Source organism: Macaca mulatta, chromosome 18 (genome assembly GCF_049350105.2).
Source record: "Macaca mulatta isolate MMU2019108-1 chromosome 18, T2T-MMU8v2.0, whole genome shotgun sequence".
NCBI lineage: Eukaryota > Metazoa > Chordata > Mammalia > Primates > Cercopithecidae > Macaca > Macaca mulatta.
Window position 1 is genome coordinate 80,459,037 of NC_133423.1, and position 26,913 is coordinate 80,485,949.

The 26,913-nt window shown below is 40.4% G+C and overlaps 1 protein-coding gene and 1 pseudogene across 8 annotated transcripts in view; one reads left to right on the top strand and one right to left on the bottom strand.

The window, feature by feature from the left end:
- RALBP1 (ralA binding protein 1) overlaps positions 1–26,913 on the top strand; it is a 62,156-nt gene that overhangs the window by 16,606 nt on the left and 18,637 nt on the right. For 6 of the 8 annotated variants that reach the window (XM_028837979.2, XM_077975258.1, XM_077975260.1 and 3 more), the window contains 2 exons: positions 20,764–21,062; positions 24,775–25,233. In XM_028837979.2, the coding sequence (XP_028693812.2) occupies positions 20,819–21,062; positions 24,775–25,233 (703 nt within the window). In that variant the 5' untranslated portion in view covers positions 20,764–20,818. Of the gene's footprint in view, positions 1–9,203; positions 9,326–20,763; positions 21,063–24,774; positions 25,234–26,913 lie in introns of all 8 variants that reach the window. The other 2 variants (XM_077975261.1, XM_028837980.2) reach the window with 2 other exon arrangements.
- LOC114673917 (U2 spliceosomal RNA) lies at positions 26,050–26,191 on the bottom strand (annotated as a pseudogene).

Here is a 26,913-nt window from a genome sequence, read left to right on the forward strand (position 1 = left end):
ATAATCTTCTGTGTTCCACCTGTTCATTTCTTCCTCCTCCCTAAATCCTGACTGCTATTAATCTTTTTACTATCTCTGTAGTTTTGCTTTTTGCAGAATGTCATATGGCCTTTTTAATTTGAGACAGGGTCTCACTTTGTCGCGCAGGTTGGGGTGAAGTGCTGTGATCTCAGCTCACTGCTGAGCCTCTACCTGCTAGGCTCAGGTGATCCTCCCATCTCAGCCTCCCAAGTAGCTGGGACTAGAGGTGTGCACTGCCACACCCAGTTAATTTTTTCTTTTTTTTTGGGTAGAGATGGGGTTTTGCCATGTTGCCCAGGCTGTTCTCTGACTGCTGTACTTAAGCAATCTGCCCACCTTGACCTCCAAAAGTGCTGGGATTGCAGTTGTCAGCCACTGTGCTCAACTTCTTTTACTTAGTAATATGTGTTTACATTTCTTCTGTATCTTTTCATGACTTGATAGCTCATCTCTTTTTAGCACTAAATAATATTCCATTATCTTGATGTACCACAGTTTATCCATTGCTGCCTTTTTTGGGGGGATTTATAAATATACCTGCTATAAACATCTATGTGCAGGTTTTTGCATGTACATAAGTTCTCAATTCACTTGGGTAAGTAATACCAAGGAGTGCTATTGATGGATCATATAGGAAGTGTATGTTTAGTTTTGTAAGAAACTGCCACGCTGTCTTCCAAAGTGACTGTGCCATATTGCATTCCCATCAGCTATGGATAAGAGTTCCTGTTGCTGTATATCCTTGCCAGCATTTGGTGGTGGTAGTGTTTTGGATTTTGCCATAATAATGGTATGTGGTAGTATCACATTGTTTTAATTTGTAGTTCTCCAGTGACATGTCGTGCTGAGCATCTTCTCATGTGCTTATTTGCCGTTTGCATATCTTCGGTGAGGTGTCTGTTCAGGTCTTTTGCCTATTTAAAAAATTGAATTGTTTTCTTACTGTTTAAAGAGGTGTGTATGTGTGGTTTTTTTTTTTTTTGTGACAAAGTCTCGCTCTTGTCCCCCAGGCTGGAGTGCAATGGCACTATCTCGGCTCACTGCAACCTCTGCCTCCCGGGTTCAAGCGATTCTCCTGCCTCAGCCTCCCGAGTAGCTGGGACTACAGGCGCCTGCCACCACACCCGGCTAATTTTTGTATTTTTAGTAGAGACAGGGGTTTCATGTTGGCCAGGCTGGTCTCGAACTCCTGACCTCAGGTGATCCGCCTGCCTTGGCTTCCCAAAGTGCTGGAATTACAGGCATGAGCCACCGTGCCCAGCCTAAAGAGGTCTGTGTATATTTTTGGGTAATAGTACTTTATTGGATATATTTTCTATAAGTATTTTATTTCAGTGTGGCTTGTCTTTTCATTCTTTCAGTCTTAGGACTCTTAATTTTTATGTTCACTCTCTCTCTTTTTTTTTTTTTCCAGAGCATTAACTAAAGAAACTAAATTGTATATCCTGTAGATTTTGCAGTTTGATCTGTGTGATATCATGAGATATATAGATCTGTTTATCTATCTGTCCATATATGTTTTCATCCAGAATTCCTGGCTCATAACTCCCCGGAGCCCATGCTATTTCTTAAGTGACTTAAATAATAAGCATATCTTTTGTTAAAGTATTTTGCCTTTTGTCTTTGGTTCCTGAAGAAGCTTTGAAACAACTTCTGAGCAATAAAGGCGAAAGACAGTCTTTTGTTATGATGTTGGAGTACTTTAGATCTCAGAAGTAGGCCTCGGAAGACACCTTTCTCTCTGGCCTTCTCCTGGTCTTTGTTTACTTGCTTGTTTTTCTCCCCAAGGCAGGCCATAGAAACTAAAAACATGCTCTAATCTTCCCCCAGCTTTCTGTCCTGGAGCTGGCCATAAAGAAATTCTCTGACTTACATTGTCTGATTTTAGGTCATAAGGCCCCCATTTCAGAATGGATCTTGTCCCATACCATGGAGGAAGGAATGCTGCAGAGAGGCCAAGAAGAATCTGAACCACATAGGCCTTACCGGGTTTCCCCACTTGGTCTATTAGTATTAGATTATTAGATTATACCCTTTTTGTTCAGTCGCATTTCTGCATGGTTGTCCATGCTTCAACATGCCTATCCAATGAAGTTTCCATCAAAAATTTAAGAAGATGGGGTTGCGAGAGCTTTTTGACAGAACAGGTAGAAGTTCCTGGAGGTTAGTGTAGCCAGAGAGGACACGGAAGCTCTACACTCCTTCCTACATGCCTTGCCCTGTGCATCTCTTCATCTATACCCTTTGTGTACCCTTTATAATAAATTGAACATAAGTGTAAACCTAAGTCTTTCCCTAGGTTCTGTGAGCTGCTCTGGCAAATTAATCAAACCCAAGGTAGGGGTGATGGGAACCCTGATTTATAGCTGGTCCTATCAGAAGTGTTACTGGAAAGATGTCCTGATCCAGAACCTAGGATAGGGTTCTTGGACCTCACACAAGAAAGAATTTGAGGAGAGTCCATAAAGTGAAAGCATTAGTTTATTAAGAAAGTAAAGAAACAAACGAATTGATACTCCATAGGCAGAGCAGCGGCATGGGCTGCTCGACTGAATATACTTATAGTTATTTCCTGATTCTATGCTCAAAAAGGGGTAGATTATTCGTGAATTTTCCGGAAAAGGGGTGGGTAATTCCTGGAACTGAGGTTCATCCCCCTTTTAGACCATATAGGGTAACTTCCTGATGTTGCCATGGCGTTTGTAAACTGTCATGGTGCTGGTGGAAGTGTCTTTTCGCATGCTAATGCATTATAATTAGAATATAGTGAGCAGTGAGGACCAGCAGAGGTCACGTTCATCGCCATCTGGGTTTCGGTGGGATTTGGCCGGCTTCTTTACCACATCCTGTTTTATCTGCAAGGTCTTTGTGACCCATATCTTGTGTTGACCTCCTATCTCATCCTGTAAGGATGCCTAATCTCCTGAGAATGCAGCCCAGTCAGTCTCAGCCTTATTTTACCCAGCCCCTATTCGAGATGGAGTTGCTCTGGTTCAAAACCTCTGGCGGAAGCACAGGTAAAACAGCCTAGGACTTGCAATTGGCATCAGAATTTGGAGGCGGGCAGCCTTGGGGACTGAGCCGTCAACCTGTGGAATCTGATGCTATGGATGGTGTCAGAATTGAATTGGAGAACACCCAGCTGGTGTCCACTGCAATGTTGATTGCTTGCTTGGTGTGCGGAGTAAACCCCTACACGTCGTGGTATAAGAGCCAAGAAAAAACTGTTTTTCTACATAATCAGATTGTTTTATTTGTTTATTTTTCAGGGATAGTGTATGCATCCATCAAGGAGCTCTGCTCTTTTATCTCTTGATCTCTTTTTTTGGTGTTACTAGCAACTGTTGATGATCATTGCCAGTATCCATTTTTATTTGTCTATAAAGTGGTGTAAACCAAAAATAAAATTCTAAGTCCCCCAACTGACTGATGGACCCCTGTCTAGGTTAAGGGAGTTCCAATCTAAACCTGAAAAACTAGTTCAGGCCATGAAGGGAATGGGAGGTTGGGCATGCATCATTATACCTTCCTCCCCTTGGAATTCAGACATAACTGACTGGCATTCACGTGAAAACAGAGATCTTAAGACTGACAAAACAGACTTTGTAGCAACAAGATACCAAATTCCAATCTGACTCTAGTATAGCATCACATGACAGATGGCAGGCCCTGAAAGAAATCAAGGTATTTCACCTCAAAATATATTTATTAGACATATTTTGAAATGGCCCTGCAAAGCTGTCTCTTGTGGGGAAAATCTGCATTCTCTAGAGAATCTCCTTTCCTTTGCAGATCTTTTCCCTGATCCAGGAGCAAATTAACTAGAGTCTGGCACCTTTTTAGGTCTGTTAAGAGCTCTGAAACCTGCTTCCTGAGGTTTCATCTGCATGATAAAAATCTTGGTCTCCACAACCCCTTATCTTAACCCAGATGCTCCTTTCTATTGAGTCTAGATCTTTAGGTAATAACAACTCTTTCAGCCAATTGCCAATCAGATAATCTTTGAATCCACCTATGACCTGGAAGCCCTGGCTTCAAGTTGTCCTTTATTTTCAACCGAACCAGCGTACACTTTACATGTATTGATTGATGTCTGCCTTTAACTTCTGTCCCCCTGAAATATATAAAATCAAGCTGTAAAACAGCCACCTTGGGCACATTTCTCAGGACCTCCTGGGGCTGTGTCATGAGTCATAGTGTCAGAGGTGTTTGAACCAGAACATCTCTATCTTGAATAGGGGCTAGGTAAAATGAGGCTGAGACCTACTGGGTTGCATTCCCAGGAGGTCAGGCATTCTAAGTCACGGGATGAGACAGGAGGTCAACACAAGATACAGGTTATAAAACTGGTCGTGGTAAAGAAGCCAGCCATATCCCACCAAAATCAAGATGTCAACGGAAGTAATCCCTGGTCGTCCTGGCTACTCAATATATGCTAATTATGATACATTAGCATGCTAAAAGACACTCCCATCCGTGCTATGACAGTTTACAAATGCCATGCCAATGTCAGGAAGTTACCCTATGTGGTCTAAAAGGAGGAGGAATCCTCAAATTCTGGGAAATGCCCACCCCTTTCGTGGAAAACTCATGAATAATCCACCCCTTGTTTAGCATATAATCAAGAAATAAGTACCCTTAGTACAGCAGCCCAGGCTACTACTCTGCCTGTGGAGTAGCCATTCTTTATTCCTTTACTTTCTTAATAAACGTGCTTTCATTTTGCACTATGGACTCACCCTGAATTCATTTTTGTGCGAGATCCAAGAACTTGCTCTTGGGATCTGGTTTGGGACCCCTTTCGAGTAGCAGTGGTCCTTGCATCTGGCTCAGAATAAATCTCTTAAAGTATTTTATAGAGTTTAACTCCTTGTTGATAATTGTAATATTCTTTTTTTTTTTTTTTTTTTTTTTGAGATAGGGTCTGTCACCCAGGCTGGAGTACAGTGGTATGATCTCAGTTCACTGCATTCTCGACCTTCTGGGCTCAAGTGAACTGCCCACCTCTGCCTCCCGAGTAGCTAGGATCACAGGTGCACACCACCACGTCCAGTTAATTTTTTGCATTTTTGATCGAGATAGGGCTTCGCCATGTTGCCCAGACTGGTCCCAAACTCCTGGGCTCAAGCAGTCTGCCTGCTTCGACCTCCCAAAGTGTTGGGATTACAGGCGTGAGCCACTGCGCTTGGCCTCCGATATTCTTTCATTTCTTCTTTACTGACTAGCCATAAGATTTTGATAAAGATAAACTTGGCAGCATTAATACGTCACTTAGTAAATTTAGGATAAATGCTCCATTTCTCCCCAACTTTATTAATCAGCTATTCAAAAAATGAGATGTTTCTCTAGATCCTCCAAAGGTGACCAGTGCATTTTTATTTTTTAGTATAATTATGCACTCATGGATTTAAATATAATTGATGCATTTTAGCTCATTGCAGTTGTTAATTTTATCGGTACTCATATTGTCCCATCTTTGGCCAGTGGGAGCTTGTTCAAGGACTTCTGAGTCCTTTCAATTCCAAGCATCTTTCGTGATTTACTACTTTCTTTTGTGACTGATGTTTCTGTCTTATCTTGTGCATATTCTGTTCTTAGAGCTCAAATCTACTTAACAGGAACACTTGAAAGTTTCCTTTATTATGTTGTAGGTTCACACAACTTAATATGTATTTACATCTCAACAACTAAAAAGAGAAAAACAGTTTTTCTCTACTCTCTCACAGCACTCTTACACCAGAAGGGTGTAGGGATTTCCCATATCAAACAGTGATCCAATTCTTGGCAGACACTAGGTATTCTACAGCTTAACTTAATGCTGGCGCTGCACTAATCTGAAATTAATGCAGACCCCACAGGTTAAGGGCTCAGTCTTACAAGACTGTCCCCCACTTTAGATATTAATCACAAGTAGTGGGTCCCCAGGTTACCCACAACCATATCCAATTTGGCTCCAAATTGGACATTCCCAAGACCCCCTCTTCAGGTTTGAGAAGTTGCATGAATGGCTCATAGAAGCAGGTAAACACTTTACTTACTATTACTGGTCTATTACAAAGGATTTTTTTATTTTTTTATTTTTAAGATTTTTAAAATAGAGACATGGTTTTGCTGTGTTGCCCAGGCTGGCCTCAAACTCCTGGCCTCAAGCAGTCCGCCCGTCTGGTATTACAGGCATGAGCCAGCATGCCCATATTTCTTAGTAGATCACAGTATCACAACAAGTTAACAGCTGTTTGAAAAAATTATACATGTAAGTTGAAAGAGGAAATAATATTTTTATTTCACTCCTACATAAGTAAAATTACTAATGATTTGTGTGTGCCTGTAGGACAGTGTACAACTTGTAATACCTTGCAGTTATATTGGACATCACTACCCTCATTTCTTGTTCCATGATGATTTTTACATGGCACTTTTCTTTTTTCTTTTTTTGTCACATGACCCCAGAAAACTCGGTTTAACAAGATACATTGTCAAGAGGAAAGCAGTGCTATCTAATGTTGAAACTGAACTACTTTTAGCTAGTATTTTGTGCTGTTTCTGAAAGATGTCCAGTATTGCTGTTCCCCTCAAATTTATGATGTCCCAAAACTCCCCTCTGAGTTTGCTTGCGGTGCCCCTGGGTGCTTCATTGCACTCTTTGGGAATCTTGGCTAAATACTATTATCCAGGTCTTATTGTAACCAATGTGTGAATTTCATTTTTATTAAATAAATGTGTTGGTCCCCCCATCACCCCAGTTAAGTTCTAATTTAAGATTTACTTGAGGCCGGGCACAGTGTCTCACACCTGTAATCCCCAGGAGGCCTAGGTGGGTGGATCACCTGAGGTCAGGAGTTCGAGACCAGCCTGGCCAACATGGTGAAACCCCATCTCTACTAAAAATACAATTAGCCGGGCGAGGTGGCAGGCGCCTGTAGTCCCAGCTACTCGGGTGTCTGAGGCAGGAGAATAGCTTGAACCTGGGAGGCGGAGGTTGTAGTGAGCTGAGATCACACCACTGCTCTCCAGCCTGGGTGACAGAGTGAGACTCCGTCTCAAAAAATAATAATAAAGGCAAGAGTCCAAAGTGGGTTTTTCCCTCTGATACTTAATATATGTACGGTTATGTGTCACATAATGTTTCAGTCAAAGGTAGACTGCATATACAGAGGTGGTTGCATAAGATTATAATACCATAACTGTACTTTTTTCTGTGTGGAAGTAGTTTAGATACCAGTGTGTTATAGTTGCTGACAGTATTTATCACAGTTACATGCTGTCCAGGTTTGTAGCCTAGGAGCAGTAGGCCACACCATATAGCCTAGGTGTGTAGTAGGCTCTACCATCCAGGTGGAAATAATTTGTTAATTTTTCTACTTTCTTGTCATTATCCCTTTTAAAAACTTCAGTTTTTTTTTTTTTTGACAGGGTCTTGTGCTGTTGCCCAGGCTGGTGCCATCATAGCTCACTATGGCCCTCGACCTTCTGGGCTCAAGTAATTCTTCTGCTTCAGCCTCCTGAGTAGCTGGGACTATAGACACATGGCACCACACTCAGCTGATTTTTTTTTTTTTGAGATGGAGTCTTGCTCTGTCACCAGGCTGGAATGCAGTGGAGTGATCTCATTTCACTGCAACCTCTGTCTCCCAGGTTCAAGTGATTCTCCTGCCTCAGCCTCACAGGTGGCTGGGACTACAGGCGCCTGCCACCACGCCTGGCTAATTTTTATATTTTTAGTAGAGATGGGGTTTCACCATGTTGGCCAGGATGGTCTCGATCTCTTAACCTCGTGATCTTCCCGTCTCGGCCTTCCGAAGTGCTGGGATTACCACCGTGCCTGGCCCACACTTGGCTAATTTTTTATCTTCTGTAGAGACAGGGTTCCACTGTGTTGCCAAGGCTGATCTTGAATTCCTGGGCTCAAGCAGTTCTTCCGCCTTGGCCTCCCAAAGTGTTAGGATTATAGGCGCTAGCTACTGCACCTGGTCCATTAATCCTTTAAGAGTTGTTATCAGCATGAAAAGGGCATTCATACATTCATATTCATTATAATGAATTTGAGAATTTCACATTTTCTAAACTGATTATACCTGCATATCTTGTCTGAAGCATGTCAGTAGGGCAGAAGCTAAAATAAAGATTAAGTCTCATGGTATAGAAGAAGGGTACAGAAAATAACCCAAATAAAGAATAAAATCTGGATTAAAATACAAGCCTAAACAAAGTTAATAGATATGAAAGGATTAATTATACAGCTACTAAATTGGATAATAATTGCTTTGTGGAATGTGTATGAGAAATTATTTTTGAGCCTGTATATGTGAATAGTTTGCATTTAATGGGTCCTGGTCATAAACCTCAAACATGTTATCATGTGAAGAATTTCACTGTTGATATAAAATCTTTTAAACTTTATCTGCTCAGTCTGAAGGATTATTTCTGTCCCATTTCAGCTTATAAATGTAAAAAAGAGAATGTGCTCCCCATATCTAATGAGCTGCTGGTAGACTACACTTCACACATGTTAACTGTTGCTGGAGAGATTGAACCTGTCCAGCGTTACACACTAGAAGAGGACCCTAGGAAGCTGGAGAGGACCTAGGAAGCTGGTGTCTGATTTCCTCTGGACTTCACCCTATGTGCCTCTTCCTTTGCTCTTGTTTTCTATTCTTTCTCTATGATAGATCTTAGCTGTGAGTGCAAACTATATGCTGAGTTATGTGAATCCTTCTAGCAAATCACCAGTCCTGGGGGTGCAGCCCCAACACAGTAATAAATGACTTAAAAAGAAAAACACTGTTCCCTGCCTCATCCTTGCACCTCTCTCAGTCTTAGTTTTTTTTTTTTTCTTTTAGGTGTTTCTTTTGCTATTTGTTTCCTTTTTTCTCATAAAAAAACTGCTATTTCTTGAGATGCCAGTTTTTGACATTATCTATTAACTAGGTATTACAACAGATGAGGGTTTAGGTTTCTTATACCCTTGCCCCAGTTCCCTGCCTTCAGTCCTCCAAAATGACCACTTCACAGTGTTTGATTCAGTCAGTATTAGTGTTATCACGATAACTAGATAAATATTGTATAATACTGAACAGTGGACTACAGATTCTTTTTCTCATCTAACTTTTCTTTCTCTTAGAGTTGATGGTTGTTTCTTATTTTTATTTGCTTTGTTTACTGTTTTATTTGTTTGTTTTCAGATAGGGTCTTGATCTGTTGCCCAGGATGGAACGTAGTGGTGAGGTCATGGCTCACCACAGCCTCGATCTCCTGGATTCAAGCAGTCCTCCCACCTCAGCCTCCCAAGTTGCTGGGACCACAGGCAGGTACCACCATGCCCAGCTAATTAAATCTTTTGTAGAGATAGGGGTCTTGCTACATTGCTCAGGCTGGTCTCAAACTCCTGGGCTCAAGCAATCCTCTCTCTTCGGCCTCCCAAAGTGCTGGGATTAGCAGTGTGAGCCACCATCCCAGCCTATTCTTATGACAGATTTATCCCCAAAGCTCCAGTGACTCTTTAACATGTTTTATTGTTGTTTTCCACGTGGTCAGATGTATCTGATTTCCATCATTCCTTGAACTCTTCTTCGTCATGCTTCACTGTGGATTAGTTGATCACAGATTTGCTTTTATGGGGACTTCCCTTTGCTGCATTCTAGGGTTGAATCTCAATCAAGTCTTCCTACTGTTTATTTACTGCCTTGTTTTTGTAGGAATTATTGAGAAAGTATATTATTGAGATTGTAAATTATTGGGAAAATAAATTTCTTGAGACTGTTAGTCTGAAAATGGCATTATTTGTTGTGGGAAGTAAGGGACCCCGAACAGAGGGAACGACTGGAGTCGTGGTAGAGGAACATAAATTGTGAAGATTTCATGGACATTTATCAGTTCCCAAATAATACTTTTATAATTTCTTATGCCTGTCTTACTTTAATCTCTTAATTCTGTTGTCTTCATAAGCTGAGGATGTACGTCACCTCAGGACCACTGTGATAATTGTGTTAACTGTACAAATTGATTGTAAAACATGTGTGTTTGAACCATATGAAATCAGTGCACCTTGAAAAAGAACAGAATAACAGTGATTTTTAGGGAACAAGGCAAGACAACCATAATGTCTGACTACCTGCAGAGTCAGGCAAAAAGAGCCATATTTTTCTTTTTGCAGAGAGCCTATAAACGGACGTGAAAGTGGGGAAGATATCGCTAAATTCTTTTCTTAGCAAGGAATATTGATATTAATACTCTGGGAAAGGAATTCATTCCTGAGGGGAGGTCTATAAATGACTGATCTGGGAATGTCTGTTCTATGTGGTTGAGATAAGGACTGAGATACGCCCTGGTCTCCTGCTGTACCCTCAGGCTTAGTAGGATTGGGAAACTCCATCCTGGTAAATTTTTGGTCAGACCGGTTCTCTGCTCTTGAACCCTGTTTTCTGTTAAGATGTTTGTCAAGACAATATGTGCACCGCTGAACACAGATCCTTATCAGGAGTTCTGATTTTGCCCTTGTCTTGTTTCCTCAGAAGCATGTGATCTTTGTTCTGCCTTTTGCCCTTTGAAGCATGTGATCTTTGTGACCTACTCCCTGTTCGTACACCCCTCCCCTTTTGAAATCCTTAATAAAAACTTGCTGGTTTTGAGGCTCAGGTGGACATCACTGTCCTATTGATATGTGATGTCACCCCCGGCAGCCCAGCTGTAAAATTCCTCTCTTTGTACTCTTTCTCTGTATTTGTCAGCCGGCCAACACTTACGGAAAATAGAACCTACATTGAAATATTGGAGGCAAGTTCTCTTAATATTTATTTTAACTATACACTTGAATGATTGTTGGAACTAATTTTCATTCAGTGTTTGAAGATACTTCTTTAATGTCCTTAAGCTTCCAGTGTTTCTGTTGGCAAATTGGTCCTGATCCTGTGAATATAAGCTGTTTCCCTGGCTCCCTCGCCCATAGGACACTTTTTGGTATCATCTTTTTGGTATCATCTTTTTATCCCCAGTGCTCTGAAATTTCATGAGATGCATTGTCACAGTTCTCTTCATTTATTATGAGGGGTGCTCAGTGGTCCTCTCAGAGGACACTCTTGTCTTTAAATTCTGGGACAATTTATTTCCTTATTGTGGGAAGAACAAGAATGTGTTGTGTCTGCAAACAATGCTTACAAAATATAACATTTCCAAATAATATGTTAATACTGGTTAGTGTTAAGTATATAAGGTACTGATAAGTCAATATTTGAATTCCCTTAATTCTAGATTAGAGAATTTTAATTTACATATTATTTTTTAAAACTATAAATGTGAAGAAAGGTTGCTTTTAGTGAACTTAAGCCTGATACTTATTAATAAAGAACATTTATAAAATACTGAATCTGTTTAACTTGTAAACTAGTTAAGCAAGTTACTGTTTTTCTGGAATAGGCCTTTTTATGTTTAGATAGTACCAAGTTTAATAAACTACTGGACTTATTCTTGAAAGCTAATTTCAGGAGACATTAGTTTTCTTAATTTCTTTATCTTTATTTATATTGCTTTGTTCTCTTGCATGCGTGACTGATTCTTACTGTGTGTGCTGATTAATATTGGCATATGGGCAGAAAATACTACTTTAAGAACAATGTATAACCTAGTCCTTCAGAGAAGTGAATGTTTGTTTGTTTGTTTGTGTTTTTGAGACGGAGTCTCGCTCTGTTGCCCAGGCTGGAGTGTGGAGCGCAGTGGCGCAATCTTGGCTCACTGCACGCTCTGCCTCCCAGGTTCATGCCATTCTCCTTCCTCAGCCTCCCGAGTAGCTGGGACTACAGGCATGTGCCACCACACCCAGCTAATTTTTTGTGTGTTTTTAGTAGAGACAGGGTTTCACTGTGTTAGCCAGGATGGTCTGGATCTCCTGACCTCGTGATCCGCCTGCCTTGGCCTCCGAAAGTGCTGGGATTACAGGCGTGAGCCACTGCGCCCGGCCTGAGAAGTGAATGTTTTTAAACTATTGTTTAGTTAAATTCGAGTCTAGTTTTGTGAACTTTTTTGTTTGTTTCATCTCAGTACTGTCATAACTGTACTTCTTACTTGAAAAGGTACGATTGTTTTTGGTTCTAAAGTAAAATTCTAGATATGTGGTTTTTGCTTTATACTTTGAACACTTTTTGCTATTGCAGAAGTAATTTTTTTTAATCTTCAGTTCTCTCTAGAGAGATACTGTCTTTTACATGGGAACCAGCCACATGCTTTCATTTTGGAATGATTGGAAATAGTGATAACTGGGTGTGAATGTAAGCTGTTTCCCCAGCTCCCTCACCCACACGACACTTGGTATCTTTTTATCCCCTGTGCTCTGAAATTTCATGAGGTCAGGTCCATATTTGAAAAGGAAAGTCCTTTTTCTTTTTTGTTTTTTTTTTGAGACAGGGTCTCTCTCTGTCACCCAGGCTGGAGTACAGTGTTGCCATCTCGGCTCGCTGCAACCTCCGCCTCCTGGGTTCAAGTGATTCTTGTGCCTCAGCCTTCCAAGTAGCTGGGATTACAGGCATGCACCACCATGCCTGGCTAATTTTTGTGTGTTTAGTAGAGATGGGGTTTCACCATGTTGTCCAGGCTGGTCTTGAACTCCTGGCCTCAAGCAGTCCACCTGCCTTTGCTTTCCAAAGCACTAGGATTACAGGCGTGAGCCACTGTGTCTGGCCAACGTCCATGTTTTTTAATGGCTCATGATCACATCTCTGTAAGACATTCACGGCCCTTTATTTTCCTTCTCAGAGTTTTTATTGAAATATAATTTAGGCCAGGTGCGGTGACTCAAGCCTGTAATCCCAGCACTTTGGGAGGCCAAGGCGGGCGGATCATGAGGTCAGAAGTTCGAGACCAGTCTGGCCAACATGGTGAAACCCTGTCTCTACTAAAAATACACAAAAATTAGCCAGATGTGGTGGTGGGCGCCTGTAATCCCAGCTACTCAGGAGGCTGAGGCAGGAGAATCGCGTGAACCCGGGAGGCGGACGTTGCAGTGAGCCAAGATCATGCCACTGCACTCCAGCCTGGGTGACAGACTGAGACTCCATCTCAAAAAAAAAAAAAAAGAAATATAATTTATATTTAGTGAAATGTACACTTTGATAAGTCTTAAATGTATACATACTTATAGCCCACACGTCTGTTACAATGTAGATAGGAACATGGCCATCAACACAGAATATTCTCTCTTGCTGCTTCGTATTCAACCCCTGCCTCATCTCCCCACCCTCATAGCAACAGTTCTAAATTCTTTTGACACCTAGGTGACTACCTGTTCTAGAACTTACTATAAATACAGTCATACATTATGTATTCTATTGTGTTCTTGTGCAGTTTTATGAAATTATCTGTTTTGTTGTACATATGGATTATTTATTTATTACTAAAAATGCTGAATAGTATTCCCTTATATGAATCCAATCTTCTGTTTGTTGGCAATGTGGGTGTTTCTAGTTTTTAGCTGTTACAAATCAAGTTACTCTGATGATAAGCAGGGTTTTTTTTTGTGAATATTTGTTTTCATTTCTCTTGGGTAAATAAGGAGTGAAATTGCTAGGTCATATAGAAGGATATGCTTAAGTAAAGATACTGCCAGTTTTCCAAGTCTCAATGTGTGAGATTTGTGGGTGCCCCATATCCTTACCAGTGTTAGGGATTGTTGTTCTTTTTAAATTTTAGCCGTTCTAGATGATGTCTATTGATGGCTCATTTTGATTTTAATTTGCATTTGATATTTTTTTCTTGGGCTTACTAACCATCCGTATGTCAAAATGAAATAAAATATAGAGATAAATCTCTACATTTAAAACATTTTATTTGGTAAGCAGGAATTGCAATTCAGGGCATACTCACACAGACCTGATGGTCTTTGCTGTGTCCCATGAACAAAGAGAAGGTTGGGGGTTTTATTTTTAAAAAGAGAGCTATTTTATATTGCTTTGTGAGAAAGTTCATCAGCACTAGTAAGGTTTGGGGGACTGGCAAGCTCTGAGTGGTGAGTGACGGTGGGTAAAGCCAGTCTTAGAGTGGCAGCAGGTTGCTTAGGTAGTGATTAGATAAAACTGGTTTCAGGTTACAGCAGGCAGTTTCAGCAGCCAGGCTGGCAGAGAATGACATTCTTGGAGCAATGGTGTGTGCCCAGAGTGCTTTTTCCTCTTGGCTTCTTGACTCAGTTTTATTTGGGTATGACCAGTGACCCAGTTCATATGATCAATTTTCATATTGTATTTTCCTTTGTAAACTGTTTTTTCAACTCTGCCCATTTTTGTTATGGGTTTTTAATCTTTTTATTATTCTAAATAAAATCCTTTGTGAAACACACACACACACACACACACACACATACACACACACACAAATGTAGTCTTCAAGTCTTTGGCTTGACTGTTCATTTTATTTTTTTTCTTTCTCTTTCCCTACGAAACAAGGCCTCTCGCTGTCACCCAGGCTGAAGTGCACTGTGGTCACGGCTCAGTGCAGCTTACCTCCTGGGCTCAAGTGATCCTCTCGCCTTAGCCTCCCAAATTGCTGGGATTACAGGCATGAGCCACTGTGGTTGGCCTATTTCTTTTCTTAATAGTGTCTTTTGATGAGCAGAAGTCCAATTAGTCAGTTTTTAATTTTATAGTTAGTTCTTTCTGGTAGTGTCTGGGAAGTTTTTACCCTCTCAAAGCCCTCAAAAATATGTTTTTAGAAGTTGTATAGTTTTTAGCCATTAAGTTTTAGATCTGTAATTTATCATGAATTATATTTTGTACATGATATGACATAGAGAGTTGAGCTTCATTTTTTCCCATATGCTTATCCAGCACTATTTGTTGAAAAAGATTGTCCCCTCATTGAATTCCTCTGCAACCTTTGTTGAAAATCAATTAACTATACACATGTGCATTTCTTTTTGGAATTTCTGTTTGTTCCTCTGATCTATTGTCTGTTCTTACTGCAACACCTTACTGTCCTGAATACTGTAGCTGTTTTTGTTCTTGTTTTTGTCTATGCCTGTTGGCATTTCTGGATTTCCCAGCTTCTATCATTCCAAGTCTGTGGTGTGAGATAGAAGAAAACTCTGGGAACCCACCACCATGTTCCTCCTATCCTGAGGTACTGAACCGGTCTGCCTCCTTCTGTCTACCTTTCAGTCTTTTTCTTCTTCTTCTTTTTCTTCTTCCTCTTTCTCCTCTTCTTCTTCCTTCTTTTTCTTCCTTCCTTCTTCTCCTTCTCCTTCTCCTCCTCCTCCTCCTCCTCCTCCTCCTCCTCCTCCTCCTTCTTCCTTCTTCTTCCTTCTTCTTCTTTCTTCTTTCTTCTTCTTTTTAATCTGATCTGGGAATTTTAGTTGTACTTCCCAGGAAGAATAAGGATAACTAATCTTTATTCAAATTTTCAATAATTTACACCAGGTATCCTCTTGCCTCAGAAATAAGAATTTTGGATTTTTGTTGTTTATTTTCTTACCTTTGAATATTTATACTTAATTAAATTTTATTATGGACCATTTGAAGCCTCTCTCTTCTGCCCTTTTCTTCAGTGAAGTTTGGGCTTGCTATAGCTCCCCAGTGGTCAAACAATATGTCCTATTGCAAACACGTTGTTCTTCCTTTCTTACTAAACCATCCTGCACTCAGACGCTCACTCCTTCATGTCTGCCTTTAGTGGCTCCACTTATCTTCAACTCTAGATGAATTAAGTTGTCGTAGTCTGTTTGGACTTCTATAACAAAATACCATAAAGTGGGTAGCTTATAAACAACAGAAATGTATTGCTTTTAGTTGCAGGCTGGAATGTCCAAGATCAAGATGCTGACAGATTTGGTGTCTGCTGAGGGCCCACTTTCTGGTTCATAGATGGGGCCTTCTTGCTGTGTCCTCGAGTGGTGGATGGAGATGGTGAACTCATAAAAAGGAGGAGAGAGTGTCCTCATAAGAGGACACTAATCCCATTAATGAGGACTCCACCCTCACAACCTAGTCACCTCCCAAAGGCCCTCCCTCCTAATACCATCACCCTGGGGATTAAGTTTCAATATATGAATTTTGAGGGGACACATTCAGTCCGTAGCACAACAAGTCAATAAATATTTCTTTGGAGTAGCTTTTGTGAGATAATCTATTAAATACTTCATGAACAGAACTGTCTTCTTGTCTTTATCAGTCTAGTATGGAAACAAAAATAATTGTGTACCAGGAGAACGTGGAAACATAGGTATAACTTAACCAATATTGTAGGAGTGAATGATCAAAAGCCGTCTGGCATTTTGCTGCTGGTATTCCTAGCCTTACTCCTCTCTTAGCGCCAGTTTTGTCACTTTCTGGCTTTGGAATTGGTAATGACTCCCACACCAGGTCTGAACTCCTCAGCATGGCATTCAGTTGTCTGAGCCCACCGTATCTTTTAATGTCTTTTCCATTGCTTCTTAGCAAGAACTGCCCGGGTCAGGCTGGTCTTCTCCCATTCTCATAAGTCCCAAATGTTCCTGTGTGTCTTTAACCACACTGTTCCTCCTGGCATAAATGTATTTATTCCCTTTTGTGTGTGTATATATGAAGGGGGGTTCAGTGAAAAAAAAAAGTGTTTTGAGTCAAACAGATCCCAGTTTTATCTTTTGCTATGTGATTTAGGGTAAGCTATTTAAGCTCTCTGAGCCTTACTTTCTCTGTTTGTAAACATGGAAAAATACTGCTTTTCTTATGGAGTTAGCTAAATTACTGCATGTGAAACCCAGAAGGCACAGGAACTCAAATAAAATGTCGACTCCCTTTCTTTATTTCCTGAATTAGAACTTAAGGCTCAGGGCAAGATTCATTTCTTCTAATATTTGTCTCATCAACAACAAATATGTTGAGAACAGAAAAGATACCAATTAGTTTATTAAATAAACATTTGACTACTTAGTGTGTGCCATAGGTAGTGTGAAATGTTGGAGCTCACCGTTAGCGAGGTGAACACATGCATATGTAATTGAAATACAGTATGGTAAGCGCTGTGAAGAGGTATGTTCAGGATGTTCTCGGACACAGAAAAGGAATATTTGTGGCTTATACTAGATGGGGTGGGTCACCAGGAGGATTCTTGGAGAAGTGTTGCTGGTGCTTGATTTTTTTAAACAGCTTTATTGAGGTAGAACTCATGTAAGATCCACCCACTCGAAGTGTATAATTTAATGATTTTTAGCCAGTTTATGGGTTTCTGCAACCATCACCATAATCCAAAATTAGGATGTTTCCATCATCTACAAAATCGTGCTCAATTGCAGGCCTAGTGTTAAAGGATGAATATGAATTAGCCACACAAAAATATTGAGAGGAAGGCTGGATTCCTGGGAGAGAATGAGCAAAGACAGAGAAGTATACAACAGCATGGTATCCGTGTGGGTGATAAATCTATGAGCATTTTTTTTTTTCTGGAGTGTAAAGCTGTGCTCCTGCCCCACAAGTTGTGTTTTAGCTTCCATGGACTTGAGCTCAGTTTCCTCATCTCTAATGTGTAATTACTGTTACCTTGTTGAACTCTAGGTCCTTTTAAACTCTCAACTCTTAGATTGTCAAAACTTCAATTAATGGGAAAAGAGAATGCACTTTAAAAAACTATAGTCAAGGCCGGGCGTGGTGGCTCACGCCTGTAATCTCAGCACTTTGGGAGGCCGAGGTGGGCGGATCACAAGGTCAGGAGATCGAGACCATCCTGGTTAACACGGTGAAATCCTGTCTCTCCTAAAAATACAAAAAAAAAATTAGCCTGGCATGGTGGCAGGCACCTTTAGTCCCAGCTACTTGGGAGGCTGGGGCAGGAGAATGGCATGAACCCAGGAGGCGGAGCTTGTAGTGAGCCGAGATCCCGCCATTGTACTCCAGCCTGGGTGACAGAGTGCGTTCTGAAACAAACAAACAAACAAACAAAAAACAACGATAGCCAAGGCCAGGCATGGTGGCTCACACCTGTAAGCCCAGCACTTTGTGAGGCCAAGGCTGGTGGATCACCTGAGGTCAGGAGTTCGAGACCAGCCATGGCCAACATGGTGAAACACCGTCTCTACTAAAAATACAAAAATTAGCCAGGTGTGGTGAGGCACACATGTAATCCCAGTTACTTGGGAGGCTGAGGCAGGAGAATCACATGAACCCAGGAGACAGGTTTAGTGACTCAAGAGTGCGCCACTGCACTCCCGCCTGGGCAACAAGAACGAGACTTGCATCTCAAAAAAACAAAAACAAAAATCATAAAAAGATAGCCAAAAGTCAGGGCCCATTAAGATAACAGAATTATACTGATGCTTATTGATCCTTCAATGAAAACTTTTGTTTTTAATTTTTTTTTCTGATTCTACAAGCAATAGTGCATATTGGGTAGAAAATTTATAAAAAGCAGAAAGACAAAAAGGGAGTTTAGATCACTCATAATCTTACAATTCAGAGATAATTGTTATTAATATCCTGTTATTTTATGCATATATTTACATATTTAAATTGATATGCTGTAAATAAAATTGCTTTTTCTTCACATCATTAAATATTGTCAAAAGCATGATTTTTAATGCTGCATAATTTTTACAGGATCAAAAAATAGCTTGTTCTTTTTTTTTTTTAATTTTGAGACAGGGTCTCACTCTGTGACCCAGGCTGGAGTGCAGTGGTGCGATCTCAGCTCACTGTAACCTCCATCTCCTGAACTCAAGTGATCCTCCCACCTCAGCCTCCCAAGTGGCTAGGCCTATAGGCATGTATCACCACACCCAGCTAATTTTTTGTATTGTGTTTTTAGAGACAAAGTTTTGCCGTGTTGCTCAGGCTAGTCTCAGATTCCTGGGCTCGAGTGGTCCACCCACCTTGGCAGCCCAGAGTGCTGGTATTATAGGCATGAGCTACCATGCCAGGCCGCTTTTCATTTTTTTAAGTGATAGAAGTAATATATAGACATGGCGAGGTTCAAACTATATAGAAAGGATACAATGGAAAGAATAAAGTCTACCCTTATGACGCTTCCAAGAGTTAATAGTAATTAACCGTTTCTGATATGTTTTCAGAAACTCTGTGTGTGTGTGTGTGTGTGTGTGTGTGAGAGAGAGAGACAGAGAGAGACTTTATAGCCTATTATTTGGATAAACCATAATTTAATCAGTATTCTAGTGATAGCATTTTAAATTATTTTGTTTTTTGTTTTTACAGTACTGCAGTGAATATTTTCTTGCATATATCTTTGCATTTTTGTGAAAGTATGTCTGAAGGATAATTTCCTAAAAGCGGAATTCCTGGATCAAAAGAATAGATTTAAAATTGTAATAGCTACGATAAGATTACTTTTCAAAAAGGATCGTGTTACACTTCTACCATTAGTAGGTGTTCTCGTGAGTCTTGTTTCCTCTATCCTTACCATCATAATGGATCTTATATGTGCCATTTTGTTCTTTGCCATTCTCATATTAGAAAAGTGATAGTTCATTGTTTAAAAAATTATAATTGAAGTTGAACATTGTTTCCACTCATTTTTTAGCCACTTTTCTGTGAACTGCCTGTTCACATCCTTTGTCTGGTTCTCTTAATTTGTTGCTATTTTCATTAATTTAAGAATTCTTTGCTTTTTAGAAATTAGCTCTCCCAATTTGCAACTTTCTTTTTCTTTTCTACATTTGCTTGCTTTTGACTTTGTTTATGGTCAGAATTGTCACTTATGGCTTATGGATTTTTTTAATTGTAAAGTTAACCTTTAAGTGAGTGCAAAGAGAGGCCGGGCACAGTGGCTCACACCTGTAATCCCAGCACGTTGAGAGGCCGAGGCAGGTGACTCACCCGAGGCCAGGAGTTCGAGACCAGCCTAACCAATATGGTGAAACCCTGTTTCTACTGAAAATACAAAAAATTAGCCGGGTGTGGTGGCAGGTGCCTATAATCCCAGCTACTCAGGAGGCTGAGGCAGGAGAATCACTTGAACCTGGAAGGTGGAGGTTGCAGTGAGCCAAGATCACGCCATTGCATTCCAGCCTGGGCAACAAGAGCGAAACTTCAAACTCCATCTCAAAAAATAAATAAATAAATAAAGTGAGCGCAAAGAGAAAAAGTGATTCTGATAGTATTTCAAATGAATGTCATAATGACATTAAAGAGGAATAAGAATTAATCCAAGTAACTTTTAAACGCAGTACTTTGACTATGTACCTACCATCTAAAGAAGGGAAAAAGTGCAAACAAATTTTGAACTCCTCTTACATTTGCCCTTTGTAGCATCTGTTGTAGTAAAACTATTTTGCATGTATTTTAGGATTGACTAAATGAGGGTTCCTTCATTTCTTTTAGCATAACTGCAGTACAGAAATATAGTTATTATTGATACATGAGCTGTATATATAATTGCATGCATCATAGAATCATAGTGGTCTGTAATTATGTGAATCATTAAATATATAACTTTAATTATAAAATTTAATTACGATGCGAACTGTTCACGTGTATAAAGATATCTTTGTAACTTATTTATAGTTGTTTAGTCCTAAAGTAAAATACTAAGATTTTATGTTGGGTAGCAGTCAAAATGAAGTACTTTAGAATGATGAGGTTTTTTTTCTTTTCTTTTTTTTTTTTTTAAGGAATTCCGTATTCCTTTAAAGGACTTTGGGAACTCTACCTCTGATTTTCATTATTTTACAAGGGGGTTGTGAAGAAAATACTTTTGATTTGTAAATGCTGTGCCGTGTATTTGTGGTGTTTTTGTTCCCTGGTGTGAGGTGACTCTGCTCATGTTTTTCTCTTGGTGCAGGTGTAATGGATAGGTAACAGAGAAGACCTCGTCCCTTCCTAGTCAGGGCATCAGCATGACCGAGTGCTTCCTGCCCCCCACCAGCAGCCCCAGTGAACACCGCAGGGTGGAGCATGGCAGCGGGCTTACCCGGACCCCCAGCTCTGAAGAGATCAGCCCTACTAAGTTTCCTGGACTGTACCGCACTGGCGAGCCTTCACCTCCCCACGACATCCTCCATGAGCCTCCTGATATAGTGTCTGATGATGAGAAAGATCATGGGAAGAAAAAAGGGAAATTTAAGAAAAAGGAAAAGAGGAGTAAGTGCCATTTTTTCCTATGCTTTAGATATTTTTATTTTATTTTATTGTACTATTATTTTTTGAGACAGAGTCTTGCTCTGTTGCCCAGGTTGGAGTGCAGCGGCACAATGTCAGCTCACTGCAACCTCCGCCTCCCAGTTCAAGCAATTCGCATGTCTTAGTCTCCGGAGTAGCTGGGACTACAGGCGTGCGCCACCATGCCCAGCTAAGTTTTGTGTTTTTAGTAGAGAGGATTTTGCCATGTTGGCCAGACTGGTCTTGAACTCCTGACCTTAAGTGATCCACCCACCTTGGCCTCCCAAAGTGCTGGGATTACAGGCGTGAGCCACCGTGCCTGGCTTAGATATATTTTAAATAAACTTCCACTCTAATTACATGTACCAGCTGTCTTCTGCAAGCATGTCAAGGCAGAGACTCTTGTTTGATTTTTCTGTTCTTTATTTTTCAGGGTCTCAGTTTTTGTATATTAGAATTGTATTTTGGGGACTTAATCTCACAAATAAAAATACTGAGTTTCCAGAAATGGCAAAGTTTTCTACTGGATATTTCCTGAAGTAATAATTCAAAATAATGTCTAGAAAGTAGATATTGAGCTGGGCACAGTGGCTGACGCCTATAATCCCAGCACTTGGGGAGGCTGAGATGGGAGGATTGCTTGAAGTCAGAAGTTCAAGAGCCTGAGAAACAAAGCCACACCCCTCTCTACCAAAAATTTAAACAATTAGCTGAGCATGGTGGTGTGTGCCTGTAGTCACAGCTACTTAGGAGGCTGGGAGGTCAAGGCTGCAGTGAGCTATGCTTGCACCACTGTAGTCCAGCCTGGGTGACAGAGTGAGACTCTGTCCTCTCCCCCACCGAAGGCCCCCCCCAAAACAGATAGATACTGGAATTTTGCCCTTAAAGCATCTTACTTTTCTTGGGTCAGTCATGTCCGCTATTTGGGGTACACTTTATTGGAACCTTCATTAAAGTAGTTATTTATCTTAAGCAAATACCATGATGCATTCCATTTGAGGGCCTATTCAGTAGGGAGGATGAGTCATTTGAGCGTAACTTTTTAGTATGTTAAAAGCAAATAAAGTGAGTTATTTTAAGTATTCCTACTTTGGACTTCATGATATTTTAAATTGATTTGTTTTTGAAGGATTACACAGAGCACACAAATTATATACAACTTGATGAGTGGATATGCTTGTGTAACCACTGCAAGGATCTGGAAATAGAGCATTATCAATTTTTTTTTGTTGCCTCTTTAAAGGGAATCACCTACCCCTCCCATAAGTAAACTTCTTTTATTGTTGATTGGTGCTCCTGATTTTAAACTTACGTATACTTCTATTTGTATCTAGTTTCTTTTGCCCAATATTACATGTTAAAAGTAAAACTTTAGACAAACTAAATTTAATGGATTTTTTTTTTTTTTTTTTTGAGACAGTCTTGCTCTGTTGCTCAGGCTGTAGTGTGCAGTGGTGCGATCACGGGTCACTGCAACCTCTGCCTCCCAGGTTCAAGTGATTCTTCTGCCTCAGCCTCCCAAGTAGCTGGGATTACAGGCACCCGCCACCATGCCTGGCTAATTTTTGTATTTTTAGTAGAGGCAAGGTTTCACCATGTTAGCGAGGCTGGTCTCAAACTCTTGACCTCAAGTGATCCGCCCACCTCAGCCTCCCAAAGTGCTGGAATTACAAGCATGAGCCACCCCACCTGGCCAGTTTAACAGAGTTTAATTGAGCAAAGAACGATTAGGGAATCCAGTAGCCCCTAAAGCAGAATAGGTTTAGAGTGACTGGTGCTGCCACAGGGTCACATAATATTTATGGACAGAAAATGTAAAGTGACACACAGGAAACAGAAGTGAGGTGCATAAACAGCCGGATTGGTTATAGCATGGCATTGGCCTTATTTGAGCAGTTTGAACAGTTGCCTCCGTGATTGGCCGAAACTCTGTAATTGGTACAAGAGTAGATTACAGTCTGGGGTACACTTTATTGGAACCTTCAATAAAGTAGTTACTTATCTTAAGTAAATACCATCATACATTCTATTTGAGGGCCTATTCAGTAGAGAGGATGAGTCATTTGAGCATAGCTTTTTAGTATGTTAAAAGCAAATAAAGTAAGTTATTTTAAGTATTCCTTATTTTGGACTTCATGATATTTTAAGTTGATTTGTTTTTGAAGGATTACACAGGTTACAGTTCATAATGTACGGAGAAACCTTTAGGCCAAACTTAAAATACGTGAGGAGGCAGCTTTAACTTAACATGTTTGTTAGATTAATTCATGTTATTCCATGTGTCAGTAACTTGCTCATCTTTGCACTAGATATTGTTCCATTGCATTATGTGTTAGAGTTATTAATCTGCTGCTGCTTGCTTGGGTGGTTTTCCGTTTCTGACTGTTATGAATAGTGCTTCTGTGGTGTACATGTTTTTGTATTTCTGTTATGTGTGTGCCTGGGAGTGGAATTGCTCTTTTGTAGGCCATGTGTATTTCAGCTTCAGTAGATCCCTGCAAAACAATTCCCCAGAATGCTTGTACCAGTTTACCTTCTCACCAGCAATGTATGAACATTCCACTTGCGAAAGCATCTTTGTATTTTGTCCTTAAGATTCTTGCCATTCTGGTTGGTGTGGGGTACGTGGTATTTTAGTTAGAAGGTAACTTAGGAAATAGCTGTTATCTTTTATATAATAGCTTGCAAGGTAGCTAGCTAAGGAAAAGAATTAGGAGAGTTACAGATATTAAAAAAACAACAAAACCAAACTATGACAACTGTGACATGGTTGGTAAAGCAATTGGGCACATTTGTCAGTGTGTGAAAACCAGAGCTTTCTGATGCAGGGAATTTGGCCACCATCTAAAGATGAGGGAATTTCCCAGTTCAATCCTCTACTTCAATGAGTCTGCAGTTCCTGCTGCAGTCTCCATAAAGAACTTAGCAGCTGGTGACAGGAGAGTGAAATGTGATAGAGGAATAACTGAAGCACATCAACAGGAGTGAAGCTCGTCCTGCTTTGAGATTGCCTAAAGTGACAGGCACCACTTAGTTGGAAAAGCTAGAGTAGGTAGAGTGAACACAGGTTGAGTATCCCTATTCCGAAAATCTAAAATGCTACAAAATCTGAATCTTTTGAGCACTGGCACGACACTCAGAGGAAATGCTCATTGGAGCATTTTGGATTTCAGATTTCTGGGTTAGAGATGCTGAACTGGTATAATGCAAATATCCAGAAAAATCTGAAATTTGAAACACTTCTGGTCTCAAGTATTTCAGATAAGGAATACTCAACCTGTAGGATGTTAGAGGACATGACTCACATGACGAAAGCATTCTCGCTGTATTTTAGAAAAGGATTCATTCCATTAGCCCTCTATGTAGAGCCTTTCAGGTGTATCTCTGATGTTTGGTTTGCCAGAATTCTACTTACACACACATATAAAACCTATTTCCCCTCCTAATACTGTAAGGATAACTTCTATCTCTTTGTCCCCCCTCTTGTGGTCAAGAGATGTCACTGCAACATCATTTTCACTAAGAAGAAACCCATTTCTTTGCTGGGAAGTGCCCAGGAGGAATTGGCCAAGAAGTGAAAAGCTAGATAGCTGGTGCCAGGCGGCACCGTTTTTTGGTTCTGTTTTTAGAAAGTATATGGACAGTTTGACATTAAACAAACATATAACTTACACTGTCTCCGTGTCTTTGGCAGCTGAAGGCTATGCAGCCTTTCAGGAAGATAGCTCTGGAGATGAGGCAGAAAGTCCTTCTAAAATGAAGAGGTCCAAGGGTATCCATGTTTTCAAGAAGCCCAGCTTTTCTAAAAAGAAGGAAAAGGATTTTAAAATAAAAGAGAAACCCAAAGAAGAAAAGCATAAAGAAGAAAAGCACAAAGAAGAAAAACATAAAGAGAAGAAGTCAAAAGACTTGACAGCAGCTGATGTTGTTAAACAGTGGAAGGAAAAGAAGAAAAAGAAAAAGCCAATTCAGGAGCCAGAGGTGCCTCAGATTGATGTTCCAAATCTCAAACCCATTTTTGGAATTCCTTTGGCTGATGCAGTAGAGAGGACCATGATGTATGATGGCATTCGGCTGCCAGCCGTTTTCCGTGAATGTATAGATTACGTAGAGAAGTATGGCATGAAGTGTGAAGGCATCTACAGAGTATCAGGTACTGGGAATGTGCACTTCACTTGGTGGTTTTTAATAATTAACTTCACTTTCATTTTTCAAAGGAAGAAAAAATATTGTGAGGACAATTTGGCCTGGATCCTAAGCTTTATTCATTTCCTCGATCCTCCCAGTTGCACAGAAATCCACCCCTCTCCCCAGCCTTTCTTTGGTGTTCCAGCATTTGGTTTTTTATGTTTCCTTCCATTAGGAGGATGTCACGTTAGTTGTTTGTAGCTCGCAGCAGCCAGGAGTAAAGCGAAGTGAAGTATACTGGTAGCATTGCTTAACAGGGCTGCATTCAGACTCTTTTTTTTCTTTTTCTTTTGTTTGTTTGTGTTTTCGAGACAGAATCTCGCTCTGTCGCCCAGGCTGGAGTGCAGTGGCATGATCTCAGCTCACTGCAACCTCCGCCTCCTGGGTTCAAGTGATTCTCCTGCCTCAGCCTCCCGAGTAGCTGGGATTATAGGCATGTACCACCACACCCAGCTAATTTTTGTATTTTTAGTAGAGACAAGGTTTCACCATATTGGCCAGGCTGGTCTTAAATCCCTGACCGCAGATGATCTGCCCTCCTTGGCCTCCCAAAGTGCTGGGATTATAGGTGTGAGCCACCACTCCCAGGCGCCTGCTTTTTTTTTTTTTTTCCTCTTTCCTCTGTAAGCAGAGGCTCAGTGATACAAGGGTCATCAGCAAGAAAAGGAAAGTTAACACTGTGAAGGAATCTTCTTGGCCAAGAGTCACGTTTATGGACACAGTCATATAATGCATTTCCTTAGCTCAGCTAAGAGGTGTGAAATGGTTTTGGTTTTTGTTTTCTTGGTGCACGGTTCATAGAGGTACTGCAATACCCGGTCAATACATGGAGTGGTCCAAGCGAGCTTCTGTTCCGTCTCCCTGCTCCAGAAATCTTGGAACAGATACTACACCTGACTTTAGCTAAAAGACCAAGACGTGGTCAGTGTTTAGGCCCTATATGTGAATGCTTTGGTCAGCTACATGCGACTATTACATATATTAGCATCACTGATTTTCTATTTATCTTTATTCCACATGTATACAAATTAAATTTCATATTTGGCAAGAGTGTGTTTTGATTGGGTATCTAAATCAAGCAATATGTATAGTTTTAAAAGTAAAAAAGATTTCTTACAAAGCAGTATGACTTTTATACCAGGATAGGATGAAAGCCCTGACCTGTAGCAGCATCTGTGTTCCAAATTATTACATTGCCATTATTCAGTTTCTTGGTACATCACCAGTTTCTGTTTAGAGATTTATTTTATAAAATTAATTGTTGACTGAGGCAGGAGGATCACTTGAGCCCAGGAGTTTGAGGCTGCAGTGAGCCATGGTCGTACCACTGCACTCCAGCCAGGGCGAGAGTGAGACCTTGTCTCAAAAATAATAATAATACTTGTTGGTCACATGTATTTTCATGATGAGTTGTTAAGTCATACACATGTAGAATAGATAGATTAAACTTAGTTTTTTCATTTAATTGGTTCATATGCAATTCTAGAAGGTAGATTTGATATTTAAGTTTTGCTGAGAAAGGGCAGTTTTTTTTTTGTTTGTTTTTTTTGTGAGACGGAGTCTCTCTCTGTCGCCCAGGCTGGAGTGCAGTGGCGCCATCTCCACTCACTGAAAGCTCCGCCTCCCAGGTTCAAGCCATTCTCCT